General features: G+C 40.4%; 3 protein-coding genes across 6 annotated transcripts; 2 read left to right on the forward strand and 1 right to left on the reverse strand.

The window, feature by feature from the left end:
- Positions 1-2,562: 2,562 nt before the first annotated feature.
- On the forward strand, positions 2,563-4,353 carry LOC127775846 (scarecrow-like protein 6). The gene has a single exon (XM_052302153.1). The coding sequence runs from the start codon at positions 2,655-2,657 to the stop codon at positions 4,110-4,112; it is 1,458 nt and encodes a 485-aa protein (XP_052158113.1). The 5' UTR covers positions 2,563-2,654; the 3' UTR covers positions 4,113-4,353.
- Positions 4,354-7,596: 3,243 nt separating this feature from the next.
- On the reverse strand, positions 7,597-12,366 carry LOC127778014 (dihydrolipoyllysine-residue acetyltransferase component 3 of pyruvate dehydrogenase complex, mitochondrial-like). Its single transcript, XM_052304651.1, has 19 exons — positions 12,226-12,366; positions 11,485-11,578; positions 11,166-11,266; positions 10,972-11,069; positions 10,823-10,863; positions 10,617-10,672; positions 10,406-10,480; positions 10,206-10,298; positions 9,851-10,096; positions 9,697-9,769; positions 9,425-9,510; positions 9,250-9,335; positions 8,959-9,034; positions 8,732-8,799; positions 8,580-8,646; positions 8,414-8,509; positions 8,242-8,344; positions 8,021-8,113; positions 7,597-7,921 (listed from the first exon to the last, which is right to left on the reverse strand). Exons 1-19 carry the CDS (start codon positions 12,253-12,255, stop codon positions 7,851-7,853), a joined length of 1,653 nt encoding a protein of 550 aa, XP_052160611.1. The 5' UTR covers positions 12,256-12,366; the 3' UTR covers positions 7,597-7,850.
- A 672-nt stretch (positions 12,367-13,038) lies between these two features.
- Positions 13,039-20,008, forward strand: LOC127777879 (protein arginine N-methyltransferase 7). Of its 4 annotated transcripts, none has more exons than XM_052304497.1 (14): positions 13,039-13,413; positions 14,192-14,417; positions 15,084-15,209; positions 15,304-15,468; positions 15,545-15,663; positions 15,737-15,828; positions 16,292-16,548; positions 16,936-17,172; positions 17,312-17,385; positions 18,549-18,642; positions 18,747-18,896; positions 18,971-19,045; positions 19,434-19,530; positions 19,619-20,008. In XM_052304497.1, the coding sequence occupies exons 1-14, from the start codon at positions 13,109-13,111 to the stop codon at positions 19,762-19,764; spliced, it is 2,163 nt and encodes a 720-aa protein (XP_052160457.1). In that variant the 5' UTR covers positions 13,039-13,108; the 3' UTR covers positions 19,765-20,008. The 4 variants fall into 4 exon arrangements, 3 of the variants coding, with proteins under 3 accessions (XP_052160457.1, XP_052160458.1, XP_052160459.1); XM_052304498.1 differs by having other exon boundaries at positions 15,737-15,810; XM_052304499.1 differs by having other exon boundaries at positions 15,737-15,807.
- Positions 20,009-23,995: the final 3,987 nt, after the last annotated feature.

The raw sequence follows: 23,995 nt of genomic DNA on the forward strand, positions 1-23,995 counted from the left end.
GAGAAAAGGGAAGAAAGAAGAGATATGGGGGCCACATCGTTTTCTCTCACTTACGTGTGGGCCCTACATACTTTATTTATTTATTTTTGCTGGCTAGGATTACACGTCAGCGAAAACAAGTGTCTATACTGCTATAGGACTTAAATTGAACGGTTTTTTATAATTTAGGGATGAAGATTTCTGGTATTGATTATAAGGAATATCAAACAAATTCGGTGTAAAGTCGTGGGACGGCCGATGAACTTATTCCTTATTCACAACTACAGAAAGAGGCCCGTTTGATATTGATTTCTGGCTGTATGTCGTTTACATATTTCATTTTCTCTCTTCTTTCTGGAGACTGTTCTACATGTACTATAACATACTGTACTAGTAGTAGCTTGCATTGAAATTGACAACCAAATAGTTTGCAGAAACGACCACAAGATCAATCGTCAAGAAAGATATACTCCCTCCGTGCGTGGGTTTCTGTGTTCAATATTTAATCATCTGTTTATTTGAAAAATTTATAAATAAATTTAAAAATATCATGTATAAAGTATTATTCATATTTTATCATCATCATATAATAATAATAATAATAATAATAATAATAATAATAATAATAATAATGATGATGATGATGATGATGATGATGATGATGATGATGATGATAATAATAGTAACCATCATCATCATAAAAAAATTTAAATAAAACGAATGGTGAAACGTTGGACATAAAAATCTACAACTACACTTAAAATAGAACTGGGAGCTGGCTGAACCGTTGTTAATAGTTATTGGATCACAAACTAACTTTAGCCTTTTTTTTTATTTTTTTGATATTTGAATGTCCTAGCCTTACTCCTAGTTAATACTACTATCTTCGATGTTAGTAGATGATGTCATTGATTTTTTATGGCACGTTTGATCATCCGTCTTATTAAAGCAATTGCGTAATTATAATTTATTTTGTTGTGAGTTGTTCTATCACTTAAAGTATTTTAATCATGAATTATATCATATATTTGTATAATTTTTTATAAGGCGAATGATGAAACATGTGTTAAAAGGTTAACGGCGTCATATATTAGAAAAGAGAGGAGTAATATACTCCAAATAATTAACAGGTCCCTATGAATGAAGGTATATGATCATATCTCTCATGATAGATCGATCGATGTGATAGCTAGCTAGCGTCGATCGTTAACTCAAAACTTTGGCATTTCTCCAGCTTAATTGATCATGCAATTAAAAATGGTAGTTGCAGAACTGTCATTGTTGATGATGAACACAGTTCATGTACTGTCTACCTTAGCTAGTTTAATATATAAACAAGCTAGCTATCTAATATACGGGAGTGTATCATATGCATATAGGTCCTCACGTGTATACACCGTGTACACCAACTAAAAATTATTACAAAAGGTTCTAGAAAAAATCATACATGTACGTCTAATAGTATTATATATACGTGTAAAGTCGCATCTTCAAATTCATTCTACATATAGAGTAAAAAAAGATAAAATTCTGATAGAATTATAACCTTAAAATTGTCAGATTTTTTTGTGTTTTTTTTGTTAAGGCTAAAATATAATGAATTTGAAGTTAAGATTTTATCCCTAAGTGTAATACTATTGAAAGTACATGTATGAATTTTTCTGGATTTTTTTTGTGACATTTGTTAGTTGGTGTGCACGTGTATACGTGTAAGAACTTGTGTGTATAGGATATGTAGCCCTAATATACATAAGCTGTGTTCGTCCTAGGAACGAATCATCCAAAACGGAGTGGTCCATTAGCACGTGATTACCATGCAGATGACGGATGGTGGGATGGAGGAGTAGCACACGTGAATGGGATCCAGCATGGAGGTTGTCGTCGCCGTTCCCGGTCGCCATCCAGTCCTCGCTCCTCGCGCGGGAACAACGTCCGCCAGTCGCCGTTGCCGCTCTTGGCCACCATCCTCCTCCTCCGTCACTTCCGTGTCCACGGCGCCACTGCTGCTTGCAAAGGCGCACCCCGAGCGTTACTGAGCCACAGCGCTCGGTGGAGTCTACGGGTTACCACTGGTGAGGCTTGTGGTGATCCTTTCGGCCGGCGAATTCCTCGTCGAGGCCGTCACACTCATCCTCACCGCTGTGTTGCCACCTTTGGTAGAGAGAGACGGTAGTTGGAGTCTTGAGGCGGAAGACATCAACGAGTTGAGAGAAGAGATGAAGCAAGGGCATTTTGGGTAATATAGAAATACACTGGTATACACGTGGGTCCAACAACCTTCGGGGAGTAGAAGATGGCAGAGTAATAATCGTAATGACATCTTTTCAATTAGACGAATTGTAATGATTTTTATAAAAAAAACTTTCGAAGTTACAATGGCATGATTTATTTTTCTTTTTAAAACTTGCCAAGTTATAATGGTATGAATCTAATTAACCCGAATAATAAACAAGGTGTTTTAGTGTGATGGTAAAGTTTGGATTTGTACCACGTATTTTCGTGATGATGGCGTGCGAGTTATGTATATCGGTGTCCCTTCAAAAATTGACCAATTAGTAGAGTAGCAAGTAGTAACTGAGAGAGATCAACAACAACTCCTACTCCAGCGAACTCTTCTCCTCCATTTGTATCTCCGCCTCATAGTCGTCATAGTCATTTCTACATGCTTGCTGCCTATGATCAATATTGCCCTCATGTCCTCCTCCTCTTGCCATCCCCACAACCCCACCACCCTGCCGCTGCCGGAGCCGGACAGCAGCAAGTCGCCGGAGCCCACCTCCGTGCTCTACAACCGCAGCCCAAGCACCTCCCTTGGCTCCTGCTCCTCCAAACCACCGGAGGACCCTCCTCCTCCCCCCATCGCCGCCGACGACTACTGCGAAGACTGGGACGCCGTCGTCGACATGCACATGCTCGCCCCCGCCCCCGCCCCTGACTCCTCCTTCCTCCGCTGGATCATGGATGCCGGCTATGCCGACGCCGACACCTTTCCCGACCACCCCTCCTTCGACTCCGACCTGCTCCAACTCCCCATGCCCATGCCCTCTGACCATCCTCCTCAGCCGCTCGTCGACGACCTCCTCGACGCCGCACGCCTCCTCGACGCCGGGGACTCCACTTCCGCTAGGGAGATATTGGCGCGGCTCAATCATCGCCTCCCCTCTCTTCCGTCGCCGCCGGGCCATGCCCACCCTCCGCTCCTCCGCGCCGCCGCCCTCCTCCGGGACGCGCTCCTCCCGCCCACCGCCCTCCCCGTCTCCTCTACTCCCCTCGACGTCCCGCTCAAGCTCGCCGCGCACAAGGCCCTGGCGGACGCCTCCCCGACCGTGCAGTTCACCACCTTCACATCCACGCAGGCCTTCCTCGACGCGCTCGGCTCCGCGCGCCGCCTCCACCTCCTCGACTTCGACGTCGGCTTCGGTGCCCATTGGCCGCCTCTCATGCAGGAGCTCGCGCACCACTGGCGCCGCGCTGCTGGGCCGCCGCCGAACCTCAAGGTGACCGCATTGGTGTCGCCGGGGTCCAGCCACCCACTCGAGCTCCACCTCACCAACGAGAGCCTCACGCGCTTCGCCGCCGAGCTCGGCATCCCGTTCGAGTTCACCGCCCTCGTGTTCGACCCCCTCAGCAGCGCGTCCCCGCCCTTGGGACTCTCGGCCGCGCCCGACGAAGCGGTGGCCGTCCATCTCACGGCCGGCTCCGGGGCCTTCTCGCCGGCGCCCGCGCACCTCCGTGTCGTGAAGGAGCTTCGCCCCGCCGTTGTGGTGTGCGTCGACCACGGGTGCGAGCGCGGTGCCCTCAACCTCCTGCGGTCTTGCGCGGCGCTGCTGGAGTCTCTGGACGCGGCGGGCGCGTCGCCGGACGTGGTGTCCAAGGTGGAGCAGTTCGTCCTGCGGCCACGGGTGGAGCGCCTCGCGGTCGGCGGCGGCGACAAGCTGCCTCCGCCGTTGCAGTCCATGTTGGCGTCCGCGGGGTTTGCGGCGCTGCAGGTGAGCAATGCGGCGGAGGCGCAGGCGGAATGCCTGCTGAGGCGCACGGCCAGCCATGGGTTCCATGTGGAGAAGCGGCAGGCGGCGCTGGCGCTGTGGTGGCAGCGGTCGGAGCTCGTCTCGGTGTCAGTGTGGCGATGCTAGCTGCCTCTGCCTGGTACACTTGTACTACAAATGTTTGGTGTTCATTGATCTTGAATATTTTCAGCTTTGGGTAAATTGATCAAACCAAAGCTGCTTGTGATATGTTAGCACTAGTAGTAGTAATTGGGTAATTATTTCTTGCCTGGGAGAATTCATGCCCCATGGCATGCTTGTACAATTTGTATGGCAATGACAAAATTGGGAGTGCTCAAGAGTGCAAGCCCCCAACCTTGTGATTCAATTGTTCATAACTGCACGTCTTTCTTTTATGCACATCTCTGATCTAATATACAGAGTAGTTCTCTTTTATTTTTGGCTCTTTCTTTCCTCTCTAGTCACTCCATCAAGGTTCTTCCTGTGGAAACACATTTCTGGGGAAAACACAAGGAAAATGTCACTGGATAATTGTATTGCTATTGCACATGATAGGCTTTGTTCACTGTTATGGTTTGCATCAACCAGTTTGCAATTAAGGTGTACCGGAACGCTGTGACTTTTCTTCTTCACTGGCAGATTTTTCTTTTCTAGTTTTTGGAAAAGGCCATCAACAATGAACAGTCCATTTGAATGTGATGTGCCTTTATTGACAGGTGACATCCATTTCACCATCTTTCACTCATCAGGATATATTGCAAGTTGCATCCTTGTTTTATCTTGAAGAATTCTCTTCTTCTTTTCTTTTTTCCTTCAATCCGAAGCGTGATTTTCTTCTTCAATGCAGGGGATACCACAAATTTCCTCCACTACACGATGCAGAAATTAGGAACTGAAGTGAAGGGTAACATGTATGCATCCTCATACCTACCAGTAAACATGGAATTGTTTCTTCTGCTGAAGGGTCATCGTGATGACACCGACCTTCGACCATGTGGATACACTAACTTTGCTGCTTGTTTTTTAGGAAGCATTTCATAAGGCAGAAACTTATTGCAAAATGTCAAAGTTTCATCATCTTGGTATTTGCTTGCAGTTGCTACGTCAGTTGTTAGGACTAGTCTTTGCATTTGTTGGCCATGTGGTCCATAACCTGCCAAATGTCCAGTCAGATCTACTCAGAATTGCAATTGATTTTGGTAGAGTAGAGACTAACATGCATCCCATAGTGCAAAAGAAACCAGACCTAGAATTTTCAATGTGAAAGGTGGTTCCTCTCCATATATTAAGTGTATTCATTCAGATAAATGTTAGAAGAAGGTTTTCTTGTCACTGCAAATCTGCATCAAATTCTTTAGGGAGTCATCACTCAACACTAGAAACATTCCATATCACAATAGATTTTGTCCTTTTGTACTCAGCTGCATAAATGAAGGACTATTTGCAGTTTATCTTCGAGCGGCTTGTATTGCAGCTTCAATTTGCGAGACGACTGTTGCAAGATTTTCGATATACTTGTGGTCACTCAGCTTTGATTTGTCCATTTTGGCTCTCCCTCTCTGATCTTTCATTTTCAGGATAGCACTATGTATGGCTACACGATTGAGACGACATGCCATCCTTTTCCTGCCCTGGGACTAGTAGTAATCTTTTCAACACAAAGCAACAGGCAAATCTCCTCTGCCTCCCATTGGTTTGTATGTATTGTAGGCTCACAGCCAAGCAGTTCCTTGTCCCATTGTCTTTCCTCGTGTACACCTTGTACACATGTATCAATTATTTCTTATGGGTGTGTTATTATATGTCTTGTATTTAGGCCTTAATCATTTGGTGTCACATGGACTTTGCCTCTCATCACATGTAGACCACACTTTTTTTTTAATTTCACTTGTCCCCTCCACACTCTACCAGGTAGTAATACATCTCATCTCCATTAGATGAACTTTCATTTTATCTTTTGGCCCCTCATGGAACTAGTGTTAGTTGAGCTTGAACCACGTAATACAGTTGAAATGCATGCACTTGTGTCTTGTCTCTTCTTGTACAGTGGTGACCACAAGTTAGCTATATATGTTCTGATAAATCCCAACATGTTCTCCAATGTGAAAAGTCTGCAAGAGTTTATATCCCCAACTGCAATTGATCAATGAATATATAGCTCAATTAGAGAGGAGGGGGGAAAGAAACATGACATACCGTATTTTTGTTTGAACCTTTGCTGAAAGATGGAGATATGATCTGATAAGGACTAATGCCTGCCATTTCTTGATTGAAGATTATGACCTCCAAAGTAGCTATTAGGACCACACAGGACACTTTCATGGGATGCCAAAATTTGTGGACTCAAAGTAAAGTTGTAATCAGCTAAACATCTATAAGCATTGCTCAAGTGTGAATGATCAGTTTAGGACCATACTGACATGGTGAGCTGAATATCCAGGTTAGAAACTGTTTCTAAAATAAAAGAGAAGCATCTTCATTGCTTCTGAACTCTGGTGCCTTGCATGTGAATTAACCTCAGGATAAAAGGGGCCTTGGGATGGATATATGGCTGCTTTACTTTACAGATTTCTCTTGCTGCCCAGGAAAGGTATTTTGCAGCCTTCAAGCAAAGTAGGATCATGGAGGCTGGCTCCCTTTCAATTTCAGACAAGCTCTGGTAAAGATGGATAGATATTTACATGAAAATTTATTCAGACTGTCAACTGTTATTGCCCCTTTTTTTTTCTGAACCGGTACTTGTCGAAGAAGTCCTCCTGCTGCAACCTTCAGAAAAAACACTGTATTAACAAAGGCACTCTACACTGTATCAACAAAGGCACTCTGGTCACTGTCAGTGTAATTAAGCTTAGATCTTAAAATACGACCAGGAAAATGATTTTCCGGTAGCCATCAATGGGCCCATCAATCAAATGATTTGTGCTATAATGTGACTCTGGATAATCATCCAGTTGGATATGATGTTCCCAGTTCAGTACTAATATCGGTCAAAGCGCAGAAAAATAGAGATAACTGATAAAGAGGAAGACATCAAGTCCTTAGCAGCAAACGTGATTGCTGATACAGTATACATTTGTATGAGATGATGAGGTTCAGCTACAGTTGCAGAATATGTGATCCAGTGATTGCTGACGAGTGATGACACCAAGTTCTTTGCAAAAACATGATGGAGACTGGCATGTTTGTTGAGATGATGACCACCATCTGAATTCTGATGGATGGTTAGGCTGTGCCGCATTTTGGAGCAAGCTTTCGCTCGCTGCCTCTCCTTTTGGAGGATGCATTGCCATAACAGCTTTCTTTATGTCAGCGTCCCTTTTTTTACACACGAATTATTGACAGTAACAAGTAGTAGAGAATATAATCAAGTCAACAACAATACTACTACATTGTAGTTGCATCCTACTCCAAAATACTTGTGAATGGAAATGAAATTGGCACCTCTTTCAAAAAATTAAGTTTGCACAGCCAAAAACGTTTCGAAAAAGAGCCAAGTACATGGGGCTTCCATTCCAAAAAAAGACTTCCTTACCCACAGGCCACATTTCTCCTTATCATTTATCACCTTGGACAGAAAAAATGAAAAAGGTTTAACTCCTGGAGTAGAAAATTTGTCTTAAACAAGAGAACATCAAACTTCAACTACGCGCTGTAAATTGTGATTTAGCTCAGGATAAAAATGCATTTACAGAGATGACAAGGGATGCTGTGCTGACTCCTATGTATGTTTGCTCTTTGGTTTCAAGACCTCATGGGGCCGTGCCGAGGTTATACAGTGTAAAACAATGAAAAGAACTAAGACACCGTTATTGTGAGCCTTATTTGTGAAAACCTACAAAAAATAACTCTCCCCGTCATCCTCATTTACAGCAACATGGTCGTTGGATTCTCGATGTAGCCCTTGAACGCCTTCATCCATTCTGCACCAATGGCACCTGCCAGAAAATAGAAAAGGGCAATCCGTCAGCAAGCTATGGTGAATCCCTTCCCCCAGATAGCAAGCAACAAGTAGTGCCAATTGATCCAAAACGTACCGTCAATGACCCGGTGGTCGCAGCTCAATGTTGCTGACATAAACGAACCAACTTCAAACTGACCCTCAGCTCCAGGGATCACCCTCTTCTCAGCTGTGCACACAACAAATTTCTAGACGTGGTAAGTAAACATCATAACAAAATGGCTTCAAGCGAGCATAGACCATTGGACATGATAGATAAGCAGATCCTGATGGCGTGATTCTTAGGCAGCATGTTACCTGAGCCAATAGCCAAAATTGCTGATTGTGGAGGATTTACGATGGCACAGAATTGCTTAATTCCAAAAGGGCCTCCCAAGTTTGACACAGTGAAAGTGCCACCCTGCAAGACATTGCATACAAATTGTCAAAGGAAAAATACTATCGAATCAAATATATATTCGGCCTATACCTCATAATCCTCTGGCTTAAGGCTGTTGTCCCTTGCTCTCTGAGCCAGTTGCTTCACCTCATCAGCGATAGTGGCTAGGCCCTTCTTGTCAGCATCCTGTAAAAACAATACAAGTTAAAGATGCTGAATAATTTTTTTAAAAAAACCATGGAAATAAATGGCATACCCTTATTACGGGAACAAACAAGCCATCCTCAGTTTGTACAGCAACATTGATGTTCACATTGTGGTATCTGCATGAGATTATATGTAGCACATCACATCATAAGTAGTAGTAGTGAACATCCCAGTCTCAATGATCAATTACTCATAACTTACTGGCGAATAAAATCATTCATCCAAGAGCTATTACACTCAGGAACATTACGAAGAGCCAATGCTGCGGCCTGCATATTGGACAATAATTTAGGTAAAACATCCTACCACTCATGCAAAATATTAACTCTGAAAATTGTTTGTCTGAACAGGAATGATTTGCGCATGCATTGATCAAGTCTAAACTTAACTAAGCCTTGAGGAAAGAAGAGTATCACATCAAAATTTACCTTGATAACAAGATCATTTATGGATATCTTCTTGCCACCAGAGGTATCCTGCAGAGGATTCAACTCACTTCGCAACCTGGAACATAAATTATTCAAGAATTTTGCTTGTCAAGTAACCCTATAGAAAAATATGGTGCAAACAAAAACGAGGCCTCCCCCCCCCCCCCCCAAAAAAAAAAAAAAGAGCAAATGGTTCATCTAGTAATCAACCAGAGGTTCACAAAATATGTTCTTGGGTACAGGTTGATAAAATACTAAATTGCTCGAACAAAGTTTTGATTGAAACCATACTTAATAAGTTTGTCAACACGAGTATCAACTGTCAGATAGTAGTGAGGAATGGTTTGCTTGGAGTGCAGCAGGCGGTTTGCAGTAACCTGACGAAATAATATCAGAAACTGTTAATAGAAGTAGAGCACCAACAGCAACAAAAACCTTGAAAGAAATTAAGTGGCAATGATATTACCTTCCTTATTTGCGTATTAGGAAGATCCACATAGCCTAGTCCAGGAGCTGCTGCTGTTTCCTTCTTGGCACCCTTGGCCACAGAAGCTTCATTAAGCATAAATATCATTAGATTACCGAACCCACTTACTCTACTCTTTATAGGTAAAACTATCACCATTCATTACTTATCATGCTTTAATCTGGCTCTTATATATAAGCATCTTAATTCTGAAGGCCACCATCAAGATGATGTTTTTTCAGCATGAATAAAAATACAGAACAATTGCATACCCAAGTAATCCTCAATATCTGCCTTCAAAATTCGCCCATCGGGGCCAGTACCTTTTATGCTTGACAGTGGTACCTGTTTAGGAAACAAGGTTTCAAAATTAAAAAACTGCGTTCTTTGGAAACCGTATGGATAGCTAAAATATTAGAAGCTTACATTGTTGTCTTCTGCCAATTTCCTTGCGATTGGACTGGAGAATGTGCGATCCTCTGAAAGAAAAGATTCTTCTGTCTTTGTAGCCTTTGGCTCAGGAGCCTTGGGCTGCTCTTTCTCCTTTTTTGGTTCTGTGGGCTCAGATTGGGGCTTCGATTCGGCTGGAGCTGCAGATTCAGCAGATGATGGAGCCTTATAATCCTTAAATTTGCCGATGTCTTCCTCTTCTTCCACGGTTACGGCAATAATCTGGTTAACAAATAATGTGTAAATATTGAAGGCAACTCAAGTTCATATCAGCACAGAACATGGGCTAAATGGAGGGAAAAAGTGTCTTTTCTAAATCAAGAATATGTACCTCACCAACTTTAATTTCTTTGGCACCATCTCCATGGATAATTTTAGCAAGGTAGCCTTCCTCCATGCATTCCATCTCCACTGTCGCTTTATCCTAATCACCATAAATGTGATTGATGGTTAAGCTGCTGCTGCTCCTTAATTAAATAAAGTAGGGAAATTAAATCAAGTCTTGGTGTGCACATTAAGAAAGTAACTTACAGTCTCTACTTCACAAAGAACTTCACCAGGTGAGACTTTATCTCCTTCTTTCTTCACCCACCTTGCAATGTTTCCCTACAGGCAATTTAATAAGTTTGACATGATAAAGGCAACTCAAGAGATACATGACACTGCTCATCCTTTAATTTTCTCTTTGCCATGATGCCATGATTTTATTTATTTATTCAATTTCAGCTGTTGAGTATTGTACCTCAGTCATGGTAGGGGAGAGTGAAGGCATTCCGATTTCCTGATGTGGAGGCAAATCTGGACAGTAAACAATACTATTGAAAACTCCGAACGAAGATATTAACTATGATATAACTTAAAGTTGGGCATAATGCTATAACAGAAGGATCTGAATCTATAACACAAACATAGTGTTAGACATAGGTGTCATGACTTTAGAGAAGGTACCTGCTCCACTTGAAAAACACCTAGACGGTACTACCTGCCCACTGATGATAAACAACGAACAGTGAAAATGGACTCTCAGCTATTTAAACCAGAACAAACGTATGGCTAAAGAAAAATTCAGAACAAAATCACAAAAGGAAAGTACATACCATGAGAACAAACTATGTACCCCATTAGCAGTAATTGGCATTCCATATTTGGATGCTCTCATGAAATTGGAGGCTCTACTTGCTTCTTGCGGTGAGACCTGTGGAATGAAAGATAGGACAACAAGCTAGAATTAGAACAAATGCTTAAGCATTCAAATTTAGAAAGGGTGAGAGCTTGATTAGAACCGCATAACCTTGAAATTCTGAAGCTCTTTTCCAGACTGCCTGTCATGGGAAAAATCTGATCCTCCAATTTTTTTTGCATACTCTGGATGAAGGTTGGAACTTGATACAGCTGCAACAGGAAGTCGCTATAATAGGCAATACATGTAGAGGAAGAAAATACCATTTTCATTACAAATGTTTCACTAAGACCAAAATATTCTGTGTTGAAGCACTAGAAAACTGGCGAGTGATACCCAAATATTTGTATGACGAAAGGAAGTTCCTTTTTCTTTCTGAACAGCAAAAGTTTATTGAGACATCAGAAAGGAATAAAGAGAGAACACATACTATCTTCCTTTACAAGAGAGGAGCAAGTGCTGGATGAGAAGTGACGAACAACAGTCCCACGCTCGCATCCGAGGATAGCATGCGCTCTTCGCAACTGTGTGAGTAGATTGTGCAGGCAACTATGAGCATATGCAAACCATATATGTATAATAACAGAATGAATGTTCATAGACGAAATGCAAGCATATATAATCCAGTTGTGTTTGACATAAATGATAAAAACCAGAGGCCCATGAAGATAGAGCAAGCCAGACATGCGCTTTGGTGTAATTCCACAATGACCTAGATCGATTTGTACATGATAGCAGTTGAGTAAGATGAATAGAATGGGTTTAAAAGTAGCGGCGTGATTACCGAGAGAGGATTTGTGCAACTCTGAAAAAAAAAAGGGGACATTTTGAACAGTTGAAACAAATCCCGTGATCACAGTGCGCATCAGCGCTAGTAATAATTGTACTCTTGTAATCCAACTTGTAAAATAAAAGGGCAGGAAGGACAAGGTAGGTAACCGCGAGAGAATAGATTGGCACACCCAAGAAGAAGCCTCAGCCCTCAGGCGCAGCAATTGCGAGCGCAGCCGCAGGTGGTGGGCAAACCGGGGGCATCGGCGCATGCCGGAACGGATCGATCGGAGCAGCGCCAATTCCAACAAACCGGGATGCGGTGCCAACAACGACGACGACGCGAGAGACAGAGAGACGGGGAGAGTGAGAGAGGGAGGGGGGAATGGAGAGGAGAGACCTTGGGAGAGTGGCGGAGGAGGAGCGCCATGGCCGCCGGCGACGAGGCAGGCGCGCGCGCGCGATTCTTGGGGAAGGAGGTGCTACTACAGATTTGGAACGACGGACAGAGAAGAAGAGGAGGAGGAACAATTAAATTAAATTGCCTTAATATATTTATTTAATTTATTAATCCTTGACGAGTACGTAATTTATAGGGAGGGATTAGTTGGTTGTTGCGCTTCGCTGCGCTGTACCTCCCTTTACTTTTGGTTTAGAAAATTCAGAATGCTGAGTCTTAGTACGTTTCAATTTTGGAGAGGTCTTCTTGAACGACATTTGTCATCAAAAGACAAAAACTCAAGTCGTCGTAGCCAATTTGCACTTTGGTTTGTCTTCTAATTAAATAATTATTATTTATCTTGTGTATATATATGAAAGAACGCAACCATATATGGTTATGAAATATAATATACACAATATATTAATATACTTTTATTTTTATTATAATATTTTCATATATATAGAGCGTATTTAAACTAAATATTTACACTTTTCAGTAGTAGTTAAAGTTCTAATAGTCGAACTAACCTTAATTCTATTCGAAACGTTGAATTATGAAATAGTTTGGAACTCTTTTATTACCAGTATTTTTTATAATAAGAGTGGAGGGTTTAAAACGAAATTCACAATTATTAGTATATGGAGTAGTTTATTAATGTGTCAAGGAATTATTACTGATGAGATGGAAAATCAGAAAACGAAGAAGGATTTTGGACCGTTGGTTGGAATTTGCACGGTCTCGATCTTGTGTTGCTACTCCACTCCAGTAGAGACCGCCGCCGCCGCCGCCAAAAAAACCCGTAAACCCTAGCTCACGACGGCCGGCGTCGCGCCGCCGCCCCATGCCTAGCTGCTGCTGCCTCCTCGGCCTCGGCTTCCCCTCGCCGCCCTCCGCCCTCCGCATCCTGCGCCGCCGCATGGCCTCTCGCGCCTTCCAGCTCCGCCTCAACCCGCTCACCGGCGACTCCGAATGGCTCGTCGTTGAGGAGGAGGAGGAGGAGGACCACCACCCGACACCGCCACCCAAGCAGCTTCTCGCCACCACCTCCTACCTCGACATGCTCAACGACTCCGCCCGGAACCGCGCATACCGCCGCGCCATCGAAGCCGCCGTCACCGACCCTTCCTCGCGCGTCCTCGACATTGGGTCAGCTAACCCAACCCAATTCAAATACCTCCTCAATTTTGGTTTATGCTCTAAATACCTGAATTTTTCTTTTTAAGCCAGTCCGGCCCAAGTAGGCTAACCAATTTCATTAACATTGGGGAAACAGTACAAGTTACAAACTCATTTACACCAACAGCACGCACTTCCAGCATCTAAATTTTTTCTTTCTAAAACACTCAGGTTCCTTCCAAATGGACATCATCTCTTTGATGTCTACATACCTCAAATTGTAGGCCATAATTCAACTGCCTGTCGAAGTTAGGTTCACTTACTAGCATTACTGGATTATTAGCTAATGTGATCTCATCTCATCTCATGACTCATGGATACTGCATAGGGCACCGAGATCATGCTCACTGTTATCTTTAATAGCACCATAAAGCTAAGCATCCAAACTCATGTTAGGTGTTAATTCTCGGGGAAAATATTGCTTTACAGGGTTATAGTTGGGGCTTTTTGTGAAGTTTTTAGATTAGGATTCAGTGAATATCAAGCCATCAGGTTGCATTGGATTGGATAAATATAAACAGATAGTGGGCTCTCTTTTCTAAATTATCTTTTATCAATCATTGAATATAAGTTTTGACCAAGTTATCTATCTCTGGCTATAGGTTTCCTAAGGCTATATTACAAAGCAAATATTACTTTCAGCCTTTTATGTGCAAGTGTCTCATTGCCTTGCTTAAGTTGTCCTGGTTACTGCATGATTATTTCTAGCAAAAGGTGGAATGGATGCTTACGTCTTTAATGATTTCAGAGCTGGGACTGGGTTGCTATCCATGATGGCCGCCCGAGCTTTGGCAGCTGTTGGGGGTGAAACTAGAGGAGGAAGTGTTTCAGCATGTGAATCTTACCTCCCAATGGGAAAATTGATGCGAAGGGTACTGAGAGCCAATGGGATGGAAAACAGGGTCAAAGTCTTTCACAAGCGTTCGGATGAGCTCAAAGTCGGAGATGACCTGGATTCACCAGCTGATATATTGGTATGCTCTTGTTTTAGGTCAGCACTATTGACCATAAGATGCTGCTCATATATATAGCAAATTTGGCAGGGGAAAAATGATCATTTTCCAATCTAAAGAGTAGCACTTGATCATTTGCTACCCCTTGTCTCTCAGACATGTTGCCTCAGGACCCATGGTCAGAGTCTACACATTGTGTGGGAAATGATTGATTTTGCCACCCCAAATGTTCAGTCCCCCATTATATTCTGAATTAAAATTGCTAATCTCATCTATACTTGATTATCCAACCAAAAGTTTCCCAAAAGAAAACCATTCTACTGATCTCACTTATTGTCAATGTGATAGACTATCTGTATCAGGCAAACTGCTGTAGATGTATTGATTGTTTTGTTTTTTTTTTCTTGAATACGCAAGAGAGTTGCGTATCATTTCACTAAGAAGAAGAGAAAAACAGGAGAATTGGGAGGGGAGCCCCTCCCCTCACCAAGACCCCACAGGCCAAGGCCTTTACAAACAGGGGATTGTTTTGTTATTTTGACTACTGCCATTCAGAGGCACGGCCAACTCAATATTGCTTACTTTCCCTTCTATTTGTGTTTTAGGATATAAGAGGGTTTAACACTTTTCTTGCTATTGTGTATTATGTGTAACTAATACTCGTGCTAACAAAGACATGTTCTGCAGGTAAGTGAAATTCTTGATTCTGAGCTGTTGGGCGAGGGTCTGATACCTACTTTACAGCAAGCATATGACATGTTATTGGCAAAAAATCCAAAGATAGTTCCTTATCGAGCCACTACATATGGGCAGGTCAGTTCCCAGTGCCTTCTAATATGCGTTTGTCCCAATTTTAACAATGTGAGATAAATTTATACTGAATTTGTTGATTTCCTTGATGTCCTAGCTAGTTGAAAGTACATTCTTGTGGAAGCTACATGATTTGCACAACAATGAAGCAAATGCTGCAGACGGTGTATGGCTTACTCCTGGTGAGATGGAGAGGATTGTGTCTGTGAAGCCACAACAACATGCAATGCAATGTGATGCACTAGAAGATGAGATACGATTGGTATGGACTTTAGTTTTGCAAAATCTGGTAGAAAAGTATTTTCCCAACTCCCAAGTCCTAATTTGTCTTAATGTAGCTGTCAGAACCCTTCAAAGTTTTTGAATTTGACTTTTGGAAACGGCCAGATAGTCATCGTGAGGCCAATATCAAGATACGAACAACACGAGATGGATATGTTCATGCTATTATTTCATGGTAGTGCAGCCTCTTGAAGAATCTCTAGTCTTCTGAAATTTCTCTGAATAAATGCATTTATCTGTGACTGCAGGTGGGTACTTCAATTGGATTCTGCTGGGTCAATCTTCTACTCAACTGCTCCTAGATGGGCGAGACAATCAAGTAGTGAGGGGCCGCAACGCGGTTGGTTAAATAATTAGAATTTTGTCCACCTTTTTTTGCATTTAGTCAGTACCTTTTCCTAGATTTATGTGATCATAGAGTTGTGCACAACATGTAGAACAGTTGATATGTGCATGCCAATTCCTGATAAGTAGAACAGTCATTCTAGAGTCTGACTTCTACCAAGCCATAGAAAACTATTTATTAGGTCACATGCATATGTGTATACGATCATATGCTTCACAAAAGATCATCCAAGGCAGACACATATGCATACACAGATCCATTCATAGAAGATCATCACAATGAAAAACCATAATCGCTACTAACTTGAATATTTACTGTAGTCGCTAATAAAGATTTGAAACCACTCAGTCAGACTAGCATGCTATTGATGTGGACCTTTTAGGACTAGCATTACTTCTGAAATACTGAAACTACTTGAAACTATAGAATTTATTCATATTGCTTTCTGCTTTTATAGACATGAAGGATTGGTGTGATCACTGGAAGCAGTGTGTATGGTTCATGCAAGGCAAGGGGATCCCTGCTACGGAAGACCAAGTTCTTTCGTTACGAGCTAGACATAACCAAACCAGCATCTCCTATCAGCTGAACATCAATGATGAAGCATGTGATAGAAGTTCCAAAGGTGACCATCTAACGTTGTTGCCAGAACGGATTGCACTTTATGGTGATAAAGATTGGAGATCAGCTCTGATAAATACCATTAAAAATGCTGTGAGTTTCCCCAATTCATTTGCCTATAAATATTATGATATTTAAGCTATAACTTCTCTGTGGCCTTCCACTTTGCACTACTGGGAAGGAACTACTTATGTTGGTTATGTGTAACTTCCGTAGAATCCAAACATCTGTTACTTTTGGGAAGGAGGGAGGGAATTCTATGCTTGCCTACTGACATTCAAGTTTCTAATTGATAACCTCTGTTGGCCCCCTTCATGCATATATGAAGCATATTGTTCGACGTTATCAGCAGCTCTGAGATGATTTTGCTTCTGTTCTTAAAATTGATCACTTTTTTTAGTGGGAATACACGATTAATTCTATATTTTTATGCTATGTATAACAACTTGAGCTTATTGATGTTTAATTTTGCCTTGCCAGTTAACTGTGAAATCTTCCCCAACTTGTGTTGTGGCTGACGACAGCTTGTTCTTGGCTCTCTTAATTTCCTCCATGTCACCCACTTCAAAAGTCATCGCGATGTACCCTGGTCTACGGGACAAGGGTGCAGCCTATCTTCGATCTGTTGCAGATGCAAATAATTTTTCCATAGACCAGATTCAAGTGATTGGTAAAAGAGCCTCATCTATTACAGCTGATGATCTGAAACATAAAAAGGTAAATGCTGTAAATGCCATTAGTGGGTGATTTTGAATATTCGTCGATTCCCTCATTCTTGTTTAAATTCAGAGTTTCATATGCTGCCGTGTTATATGAATGCATCTTGATATTATTAATTATCTGTTCATCTCCATAGGTTAATTTATTAGTGGGGGAGCCATTTTATCTTGGAAGTGAAGGAATGCTTCCGTGGCAAAATCTACGTTTCTGGTTCGTAAGATACCAACTCACATTACCAATTGCCCCTTTAAAATAAGGCTTTCTACTCCCTAATGTCACAATCTTTGTTCATTATCTTGGGAAATGTTGTGCCACACAGTCTGTCCTTTTAAGAAACTGGGTGTGTATTCTGCATTGTTCCGTTCTCTGGTCCTTGTGAGAAATGGTTGTAATTTATCTTTTAAGGGGGTACACATGATGATTTCTGGTTAGCTGCATTGTTAAATTAGCGCTTTCTTATTCTTTTGCATGGTGAGCTTCGACATGTTTTGAAACGAAGGAAATACAGTTAGTTACTTATCAATATGTTGATTAATTTGCACTTTAAATCATTCACTGTGTAAAAAACTTGATTCTTTAGAGTTGTCCTTTTGTTTTTGGCATATTTCTGTACAAGGGGAAAACTACCCCCAGTTTGATAAGATGAAGCCATTGCTGATTGATGTTAGAGATTTCTACACTCTGCTAGTGCATGCTGCTTTTCAAAGATTTCCTAACAGTGAAGCCAATAATTTTCGATATTGTATGGTACTCCGTAGCCTGCAGTATGTCCATCACAGATTCACAATCCATCACAGATTCACAATAGAACATGCAATTGACCACTTGATCCTGTACAACTTGTTTGTTAAGGAATGGAATAGAGTTTAGATCAGTACGTCGCCACCTTATCCCTCAAAGACACATGCTTACTAGAAAAATCAGGAATGGGATGATGTCATCATGAATCAACTCATGGTTGATGGTTTGATTCCTCAAACCAAACAACTCACTAGTATTACTTAACCCATGTTTGGTGTGAAATTATTTGGAGTACCATCTCTTTGGTTATAGTTGCATATGAAGTATAAACCTTGGGAACAATTTGCACAACCAGGTTAATCTTTCAAGCAAAAGCTGGAATAAGAGTTACTAGTAGTGTTTGCGCAGACTGGACTTGTCTGGTAGTGATACACCTGGTTTCCTTGTTTCTGTTGCATTTATCAAGCACCACACATCCATATTGTTTTAAGATTCATCAAACCCAGGGAGGACAAGTAAAAAATACAAACATTTTTTTATTTGAAATCACCTTTTATGTACTTTTATATTGATTTCAATTGTATTTTTAAGGTAAGACTTAAAAATATATATCCCTGATGTTTTAACTCTAGGAGTGTGAGGACCCTACTTGACTCGATGTTATCTGAGGATGCATTCATCATGCCTTGTAAAGGAATACTAAAGCTATGTGCAATGTCACTTCCGGTCAGATTTTCACATGCTCACCTTTCTGTTATGTTTCTTCAACATCGTTTTCTTTTGCGGAAAAAAACTGTCAGTTTTCATTTTCGTGAATTAAAGTACTGCAGGACTTATGGAGGAGCCGTAGCAGCCTTAAAGATGTAGAGGGTTTTGATCACTCAGTTGTCAATGAGACTTTAGGAGCCTGTGGTTACCTGCCTGGAGACCAGCAAGGTCCTTGTCTGCCGTATTATGTATGGCAATGTGGTTATACCAAGGTAAAATCGAATTATGAGTGCAGATGCAGTGTCATTTTCAAGTGACTAATGAGTAATGACCTTAACTTTTACAGAAATTAAGTAAAGTGTACTCTCTGATGGATTTCAACTTTTCTGAGCCAATCCACTCCTGTTTTGGGAAAACAAAGGTATATTTTGATGTTTCTTCATGAATGCATGTCATTGAGGTTTTTGAATTTACTAGCCCTGCAATTTGATAAGATCCCAAGTAGTATTTTGAGTAAAATGCCTGCAGGCTATCTTTTGTGGGTGATTCTGTTATACTTCTGCGAAACCTTTCTTTTTGGACTCTAGACAATGGTATTGCTAAGAGGTGTATAAGAAACCTAGGGTTGGCACTTAGCTAGATGATGTTAGTTCGAGTAATCTATAATCTGTACCCTGTATATTGGTTTAGCAGTGGATGGATTTCCAAGTCTCGTGATCTTAACAAATCATGGAAGTGCTTTCTCAGATAAACATGCATTTGTGGTCTGAAATGCGCATATAATTATCTTACTGTCTACGGCCTTGCAGATCGAGTTTTCTCATGATGGAACATGCCATGGTTTTGCGGTTTGGATTGATTGGGTTCTTGATGAGAGAAAATCCGTTGTGTTAACAACCGGACCAGGTAAATATATATAAATTCCTGATATCTGTGCTTGGGAGAGATGAATTGATGAGAAGATTGATGGTGTTGGTGTTGATTTTGAGCTCAGATAACCGATACTGGAAACAAGGAGTACAGCTCTTTAGCAAGCCTGTAGAAGTAAATCCAGGCAAGTCGGTGATGCATGTAGAGGCGTCCTTCGATCCTTCCACGGGTGAGATAACGTTCAGCAGTTCATCAACAACCTGCTCCTGAGGCGATGCTGTATTGCTATGCCATCTGTGTGTGCGCCTATGCAACATGGGAAGCATATTGCTTGCGTAATTCGGCCCAGCGATTACGGCGCACCGTAGGACATTAGTGTTTTCATCCCGCAGATATTTGGCAGTGGTTATTTGTGCGTAGGCCACAAACCGTTCAGTCCAAAACGTCTTAACTTTTGTTCTAAAATTGAGATGCAAAAAAGGGGAAACAAAGAGACTAACGGGTGTTAGAGCAACCGCCACGGATGCCGAGCACTAGGGCTGCCAGATTGGACACCCTTGGGCATTGTCCCGCCGTATCTAGCTCGTAAAATTTTGCCTAAAGGTTCTCTCTCTCTCTCTCTCTCTCTCTCTCTCTCTCTCTCTCTCTCTCTTGAGAAAAAGGTTCATTCTTATGACGTTATATGCGTTAATCCGCCAAGCATAAATGAGCCAGAAGGCATTAGTTCACCTGCTAATACTCGCATGTTATTTTCCGAAAACTTACATTCTTGCCTAACCCAAGGTTAATACAAATGTGTTTTTGTCCAAAAGCTTAATACTCATGTGTAATTGGGCCGAATTCATGCATTTTTTTGGCCCCCAAGGCTAATAATCACAAAAATTAGCGGAAAGACTAATATTCATGCGTCCATAAGTCTAAGGTTAATACTCATGAAATTTGGCCCAAATGCTAATGTTCAATTTGACACGAATTATAATTTCATCACTTGTAATGACCTCAAGGTTAATACTCTTGAAAATTTGACTGTAGTGCTAACAATCATTTGTTTTGTTCAAGGATAGTACTCACGAAAGTTTAAACCAAAGGCTAATAGTTTTGTGCATAAGGATTTTTTTGCCCGAGAGTTTTGTTTCTGTTTTTTTTTTTGTTTCAAAGGCACTTATTTTTCCCCAAGGGTAATATCATGAAAGTTTGAACAGAATTGCTAATATTCATGCATTTTTGGGCTGAAGGTTAATACTCACGTGTTTTTGGGAGAAAGACTAACGTTCATACATTTCTAAGATCAAGATCAATAATCATGTGTCTTTAGCCTATGATCGGCACTCGTAAAATTTTGGGGTCAAAGGCTAATGTTGATGTGTTTATGGCCTCAAGGTTGATAGTCATGAATTTTGGCGTCATTTTTGGCCCAAGATTAATACTCATGAAATTATGAGTGGAAGGCAAATACTTATGTAGTTCTCTGCCCATGGATAAAAATCATGTTTCTTTTTGCACAAGGTCAGTGCAAATGAAAATTTGGACCAACGATTAATATTCATGAAATTTCAGGCCAAAGATTAATGCTAAGATGTTTTTGGGCCAAAGGGTAAAATTCAACACTTTTGGGGCCCAAGGTTATTACTCATGAAATTTTGGCCCAAAGGCTATACTAGGGAATTTTGTTCGAATGTTGATATACATATGTTATTGCACTAAAAACATATAATTCATACATTTTTGGCCCAAGGTTAATAGTCACAAATTTTTTGGTAAATATGTTAAAATTCATGTGTTTTTGGCCCAAGGTAATTCATGAAATTCATGCGTTTTATGCCCCGAAGTTAATAATCATTATATTTTTGACGAAAGGGTAACACTTATTTGTTTCCAAGACTAAAGTTTAATGCTCATAAAATTTTGGGCCAAGAAGGCTAACTCATCTATTTTTTTTGGTCCAAGAGTAGATGGAAGACTAATATTCATGTGGCTTTCAACTATAAGGTTAATACTCATGAAATTTAGGCCAAAGGCTAGTATTCATATATTTTTGGCCTCAAGGTTAGTAATCTTGAAATTTGGGCTGAATGCTATCAGTCATTTGTTTTGCCCAAGATTAATACTCACGAAATTTTGAGCAAAAGGCTAATGCTGATGTGCTTTTGTGCTTAAGGATTCCTTTTTTTAAAAAAAAAGTCATGCATTTCTTTTTGCCCAAGATGAATACTAATGAAAATTTGGGCCAATGATTAATAGTCATGAAATTTTAGGCCGAAGGCTGATACTCCTATGGTTTCAAATCGAAGGGTAAAATTCAACATCTTGGAGCCTACGGTTAATACACATAAAATTTGGCCCAAAGAAACATATTCATGTGTTCAGTGGCCAAGGCTAATAATCATGAAATCTTAGGCCAAACACTAATACTCATTTGGTTTTGGGACTAAGGTTAATAATCATTAGATGTTGGACTTGTGGCTAATACTCATGTGTCTAGGGGTTGAAGGGTAAAATTTAGTTATTTGGGGCCTAAAGTTAATACTCACGAAATTTGGCCCAAAGATTAACATTCATGTATTTTGTGGCCCAAGACTAATACTAATGACATTTTGGACAAAATAGTAATATCCATTTGGCTTTGCCTAAGGTTAATACTCATGAAATTTTGATCAAAGGCTAATACATATACATTCTTGCATATGTTCTTGCATCGAAGCCCAATCTTACATTCATGTATTGTATTTTAGGCCCAATCTTACTACTTACAAAATTTTAGGTGAAGACTTAAATTTATGAATTATGGCCAATGACTATAATTCGCAAAACTATAGGCTAATACACATGCTGTTTTTTTCCCAAGGCTAATACTCATGAATTTTGGATGAAAGCTATATAACTCACGACCAAAAGCTGAAAATAATGAAAGTTTGCATGGAGGGCTAACACATGCATACAGTTTTAGTCCTAAGGTTAACACATGAATTTTAAGTCCAATGAGTAAAATTCCTTTTTTTTTTTGGCGAGACCAATTTTTTTGTATTACAAAATTTTAGGTGAAGACTTAAAATTATGAATTATGGCCAAGGAGTATAATTCACGAAACTATAGGCTATAATACACATGCAGTTTTTCCCAAGGCTAATACTCATGAATTTTGGCTGAAACCTATATAACTCACGACCAAAAGCTGAAAATAACAAAAGTTTGCATGGAAGGCTAACACATGAATACAGTTTTAGTCCTAAGGTTAACACTCATGAATTTTAAGTCTAATGAGTAAATTTCCTATTTTTTGGCAAGACCTTTTTTTTGTATTTTTTGGATCAAAAACTAATCATCGCTAAATTCTAAACAAGAAAATAATGTTAATATATTTTTATGTCAGGGCTAAACCTCGTAAAATGTTAGGGCGGCGAAAAATACCCAATGGTTTTTTTCCAAGGTTAATACCCATGATTTTATGAGACAAACCAGTAAAAATTCCGGTATTTTTTTTACCAAGACTTTTCTTTTATTTTTTGGTACAAGACTAATAACCACTGAATTTTAGGCAGAAGAATAGTGTTCATATGTTTTTGGGACCAAGGGTAATACTCAAATTTTGGGCTGGAGAAAAAAAATTCAACCATTGTTTTCAAAGGATATAAATAATGAAATTGTGTTTTTAGGTCAAAAGCTAATATTCACTGAATATTTGGCAGATGAATAAATTTAATTTGGTTTCAAGCCCAAGGCTAACGCACATGAAATTTTCACCAAATAAAAAATATCTCATGCGTTTTGTTCCAAAAAGCTAATACTCATCAATTTTGGCAAAGAGGCATAACTCAGGAAACTAGATGCCAAAGGTTTAAAATAACATATTTTTGGTGTGTAAGGCTAACATGTATATGTTTTTGTCCTAAGGTTAATACCCACCAATTTTGAGCCCAACGGGTGAAATTCCTGTATTTTTTGGGTGAGACTTAACTTTACCGTCTTTAGGTCAAAGGCTAATATTCACTGAATTTTTGGTGGAAGAAGTTAATGTGTTTTCAGACACAAGGTTAATACCCATGAAATTTTGAGTAAAAAACAATTTCATGTGTTTTTTTTTATCAAACACATTTACTCATGAGTTTCCCCTAAATATAACGGAATTGTGCATCGATGGCTAGCATGCATACGTTTTTTAAGCCCAACGGGTAAAATTCAATTCCTGTATTTTTGGCCGGAGACTAAATTTCAGCATTTTTTTGTCAAAAGGTTAATCACCTAATTTTAGCAAGAAGAATAATGTCAATGTGTTTTTGGGCCCAAGCCTAATGCTCGTGTAATTTTGAGCCGAAGAAAAAAAGTTTCATGCGGTTTTTTTGAAGGATATAACTCACGAAATTATATGCTAAAGGGATAAAAATAATAAAACTGTGTTGAAGGCATGCATACGCATTTGGCATAAGGTTAATACCCATGAATTTTTAGGTCAAAAGCTAAAAACCATTGAAATCTAAACATCAGGGAACGAAAGAAAGAATGA

The sequence above is a fragment of the Oryza glaberrima genome, chromosome 6, assembly GCF_000147395.1.
Source record: "Oryza glaberrima chromosome 6, OglaRS2, whole genome shotgun sequence".
NCBI classification, from domain to species: Eukaryota; Viridiplantae; Streptophyta; class Magnoliopsida; order Poales; family Poaceae; genus Oryza; species Oryza glaberrima.

What these genes read in the sequence shown, in the direction of transcription:
- LOC127775846 (XM_052302153.1), top strand. Translation starts at nt 2,655, where the DNA reads ATGATCAATATTGCCCTCATGTCCTCCTCCTCTTGCCATCCCCACAAC.
- LOC127778014 (XM_052304651.1), bottom strand. Translation starts at nt 12,255, where the DNA reads ATGGCGCTCCTCCTCCGCCACTCTCCCAAG. An exon ending in CTCTCTTGTAAAGGAAGATA is followed by an intron (nt 11,267 to 11,484) that starts GTATGTGTTCTC and finishes TTCCTGTTGCAG; the next exon opens with CTGTATCAAGTTCCAACCTT. An exon ending in AATTGGCAGAAGACAACAAT is followed by an intron (nt 9,770 to 9,850) that starts GTAAGCTTCTAA and finishes TTTCCTAAACAG; the next exon opens with GTACCACTGTCAAGCATAAA.
- LOC127777879 (XM_052304497.1), top strand. Translation starts at nt 13,109, where the DNA reads ATGCCTAGCTGCTGCTGCCTCCTCGGCCTCGGCTTCCCCTCGCCGCCC. An exon ending in TAGTGAGGGGCCGCAACGCG is followed by an intron (nt 15,829 to 16,291) that starts GTTGGTTAAATA and finishes CTGCTTTTATAG; the next exon opens with ACATGAAGGATTGGTGTGAT. An exon ending in TAAATACCATTAAAAATGCT is followed by an intron (nt 16,549 to 16,935) that starts GTGAGTTTCCCC and finishes TTGCCTTGCCAG; the next exon opens with TTAACTGTGAAATCTTCCCC.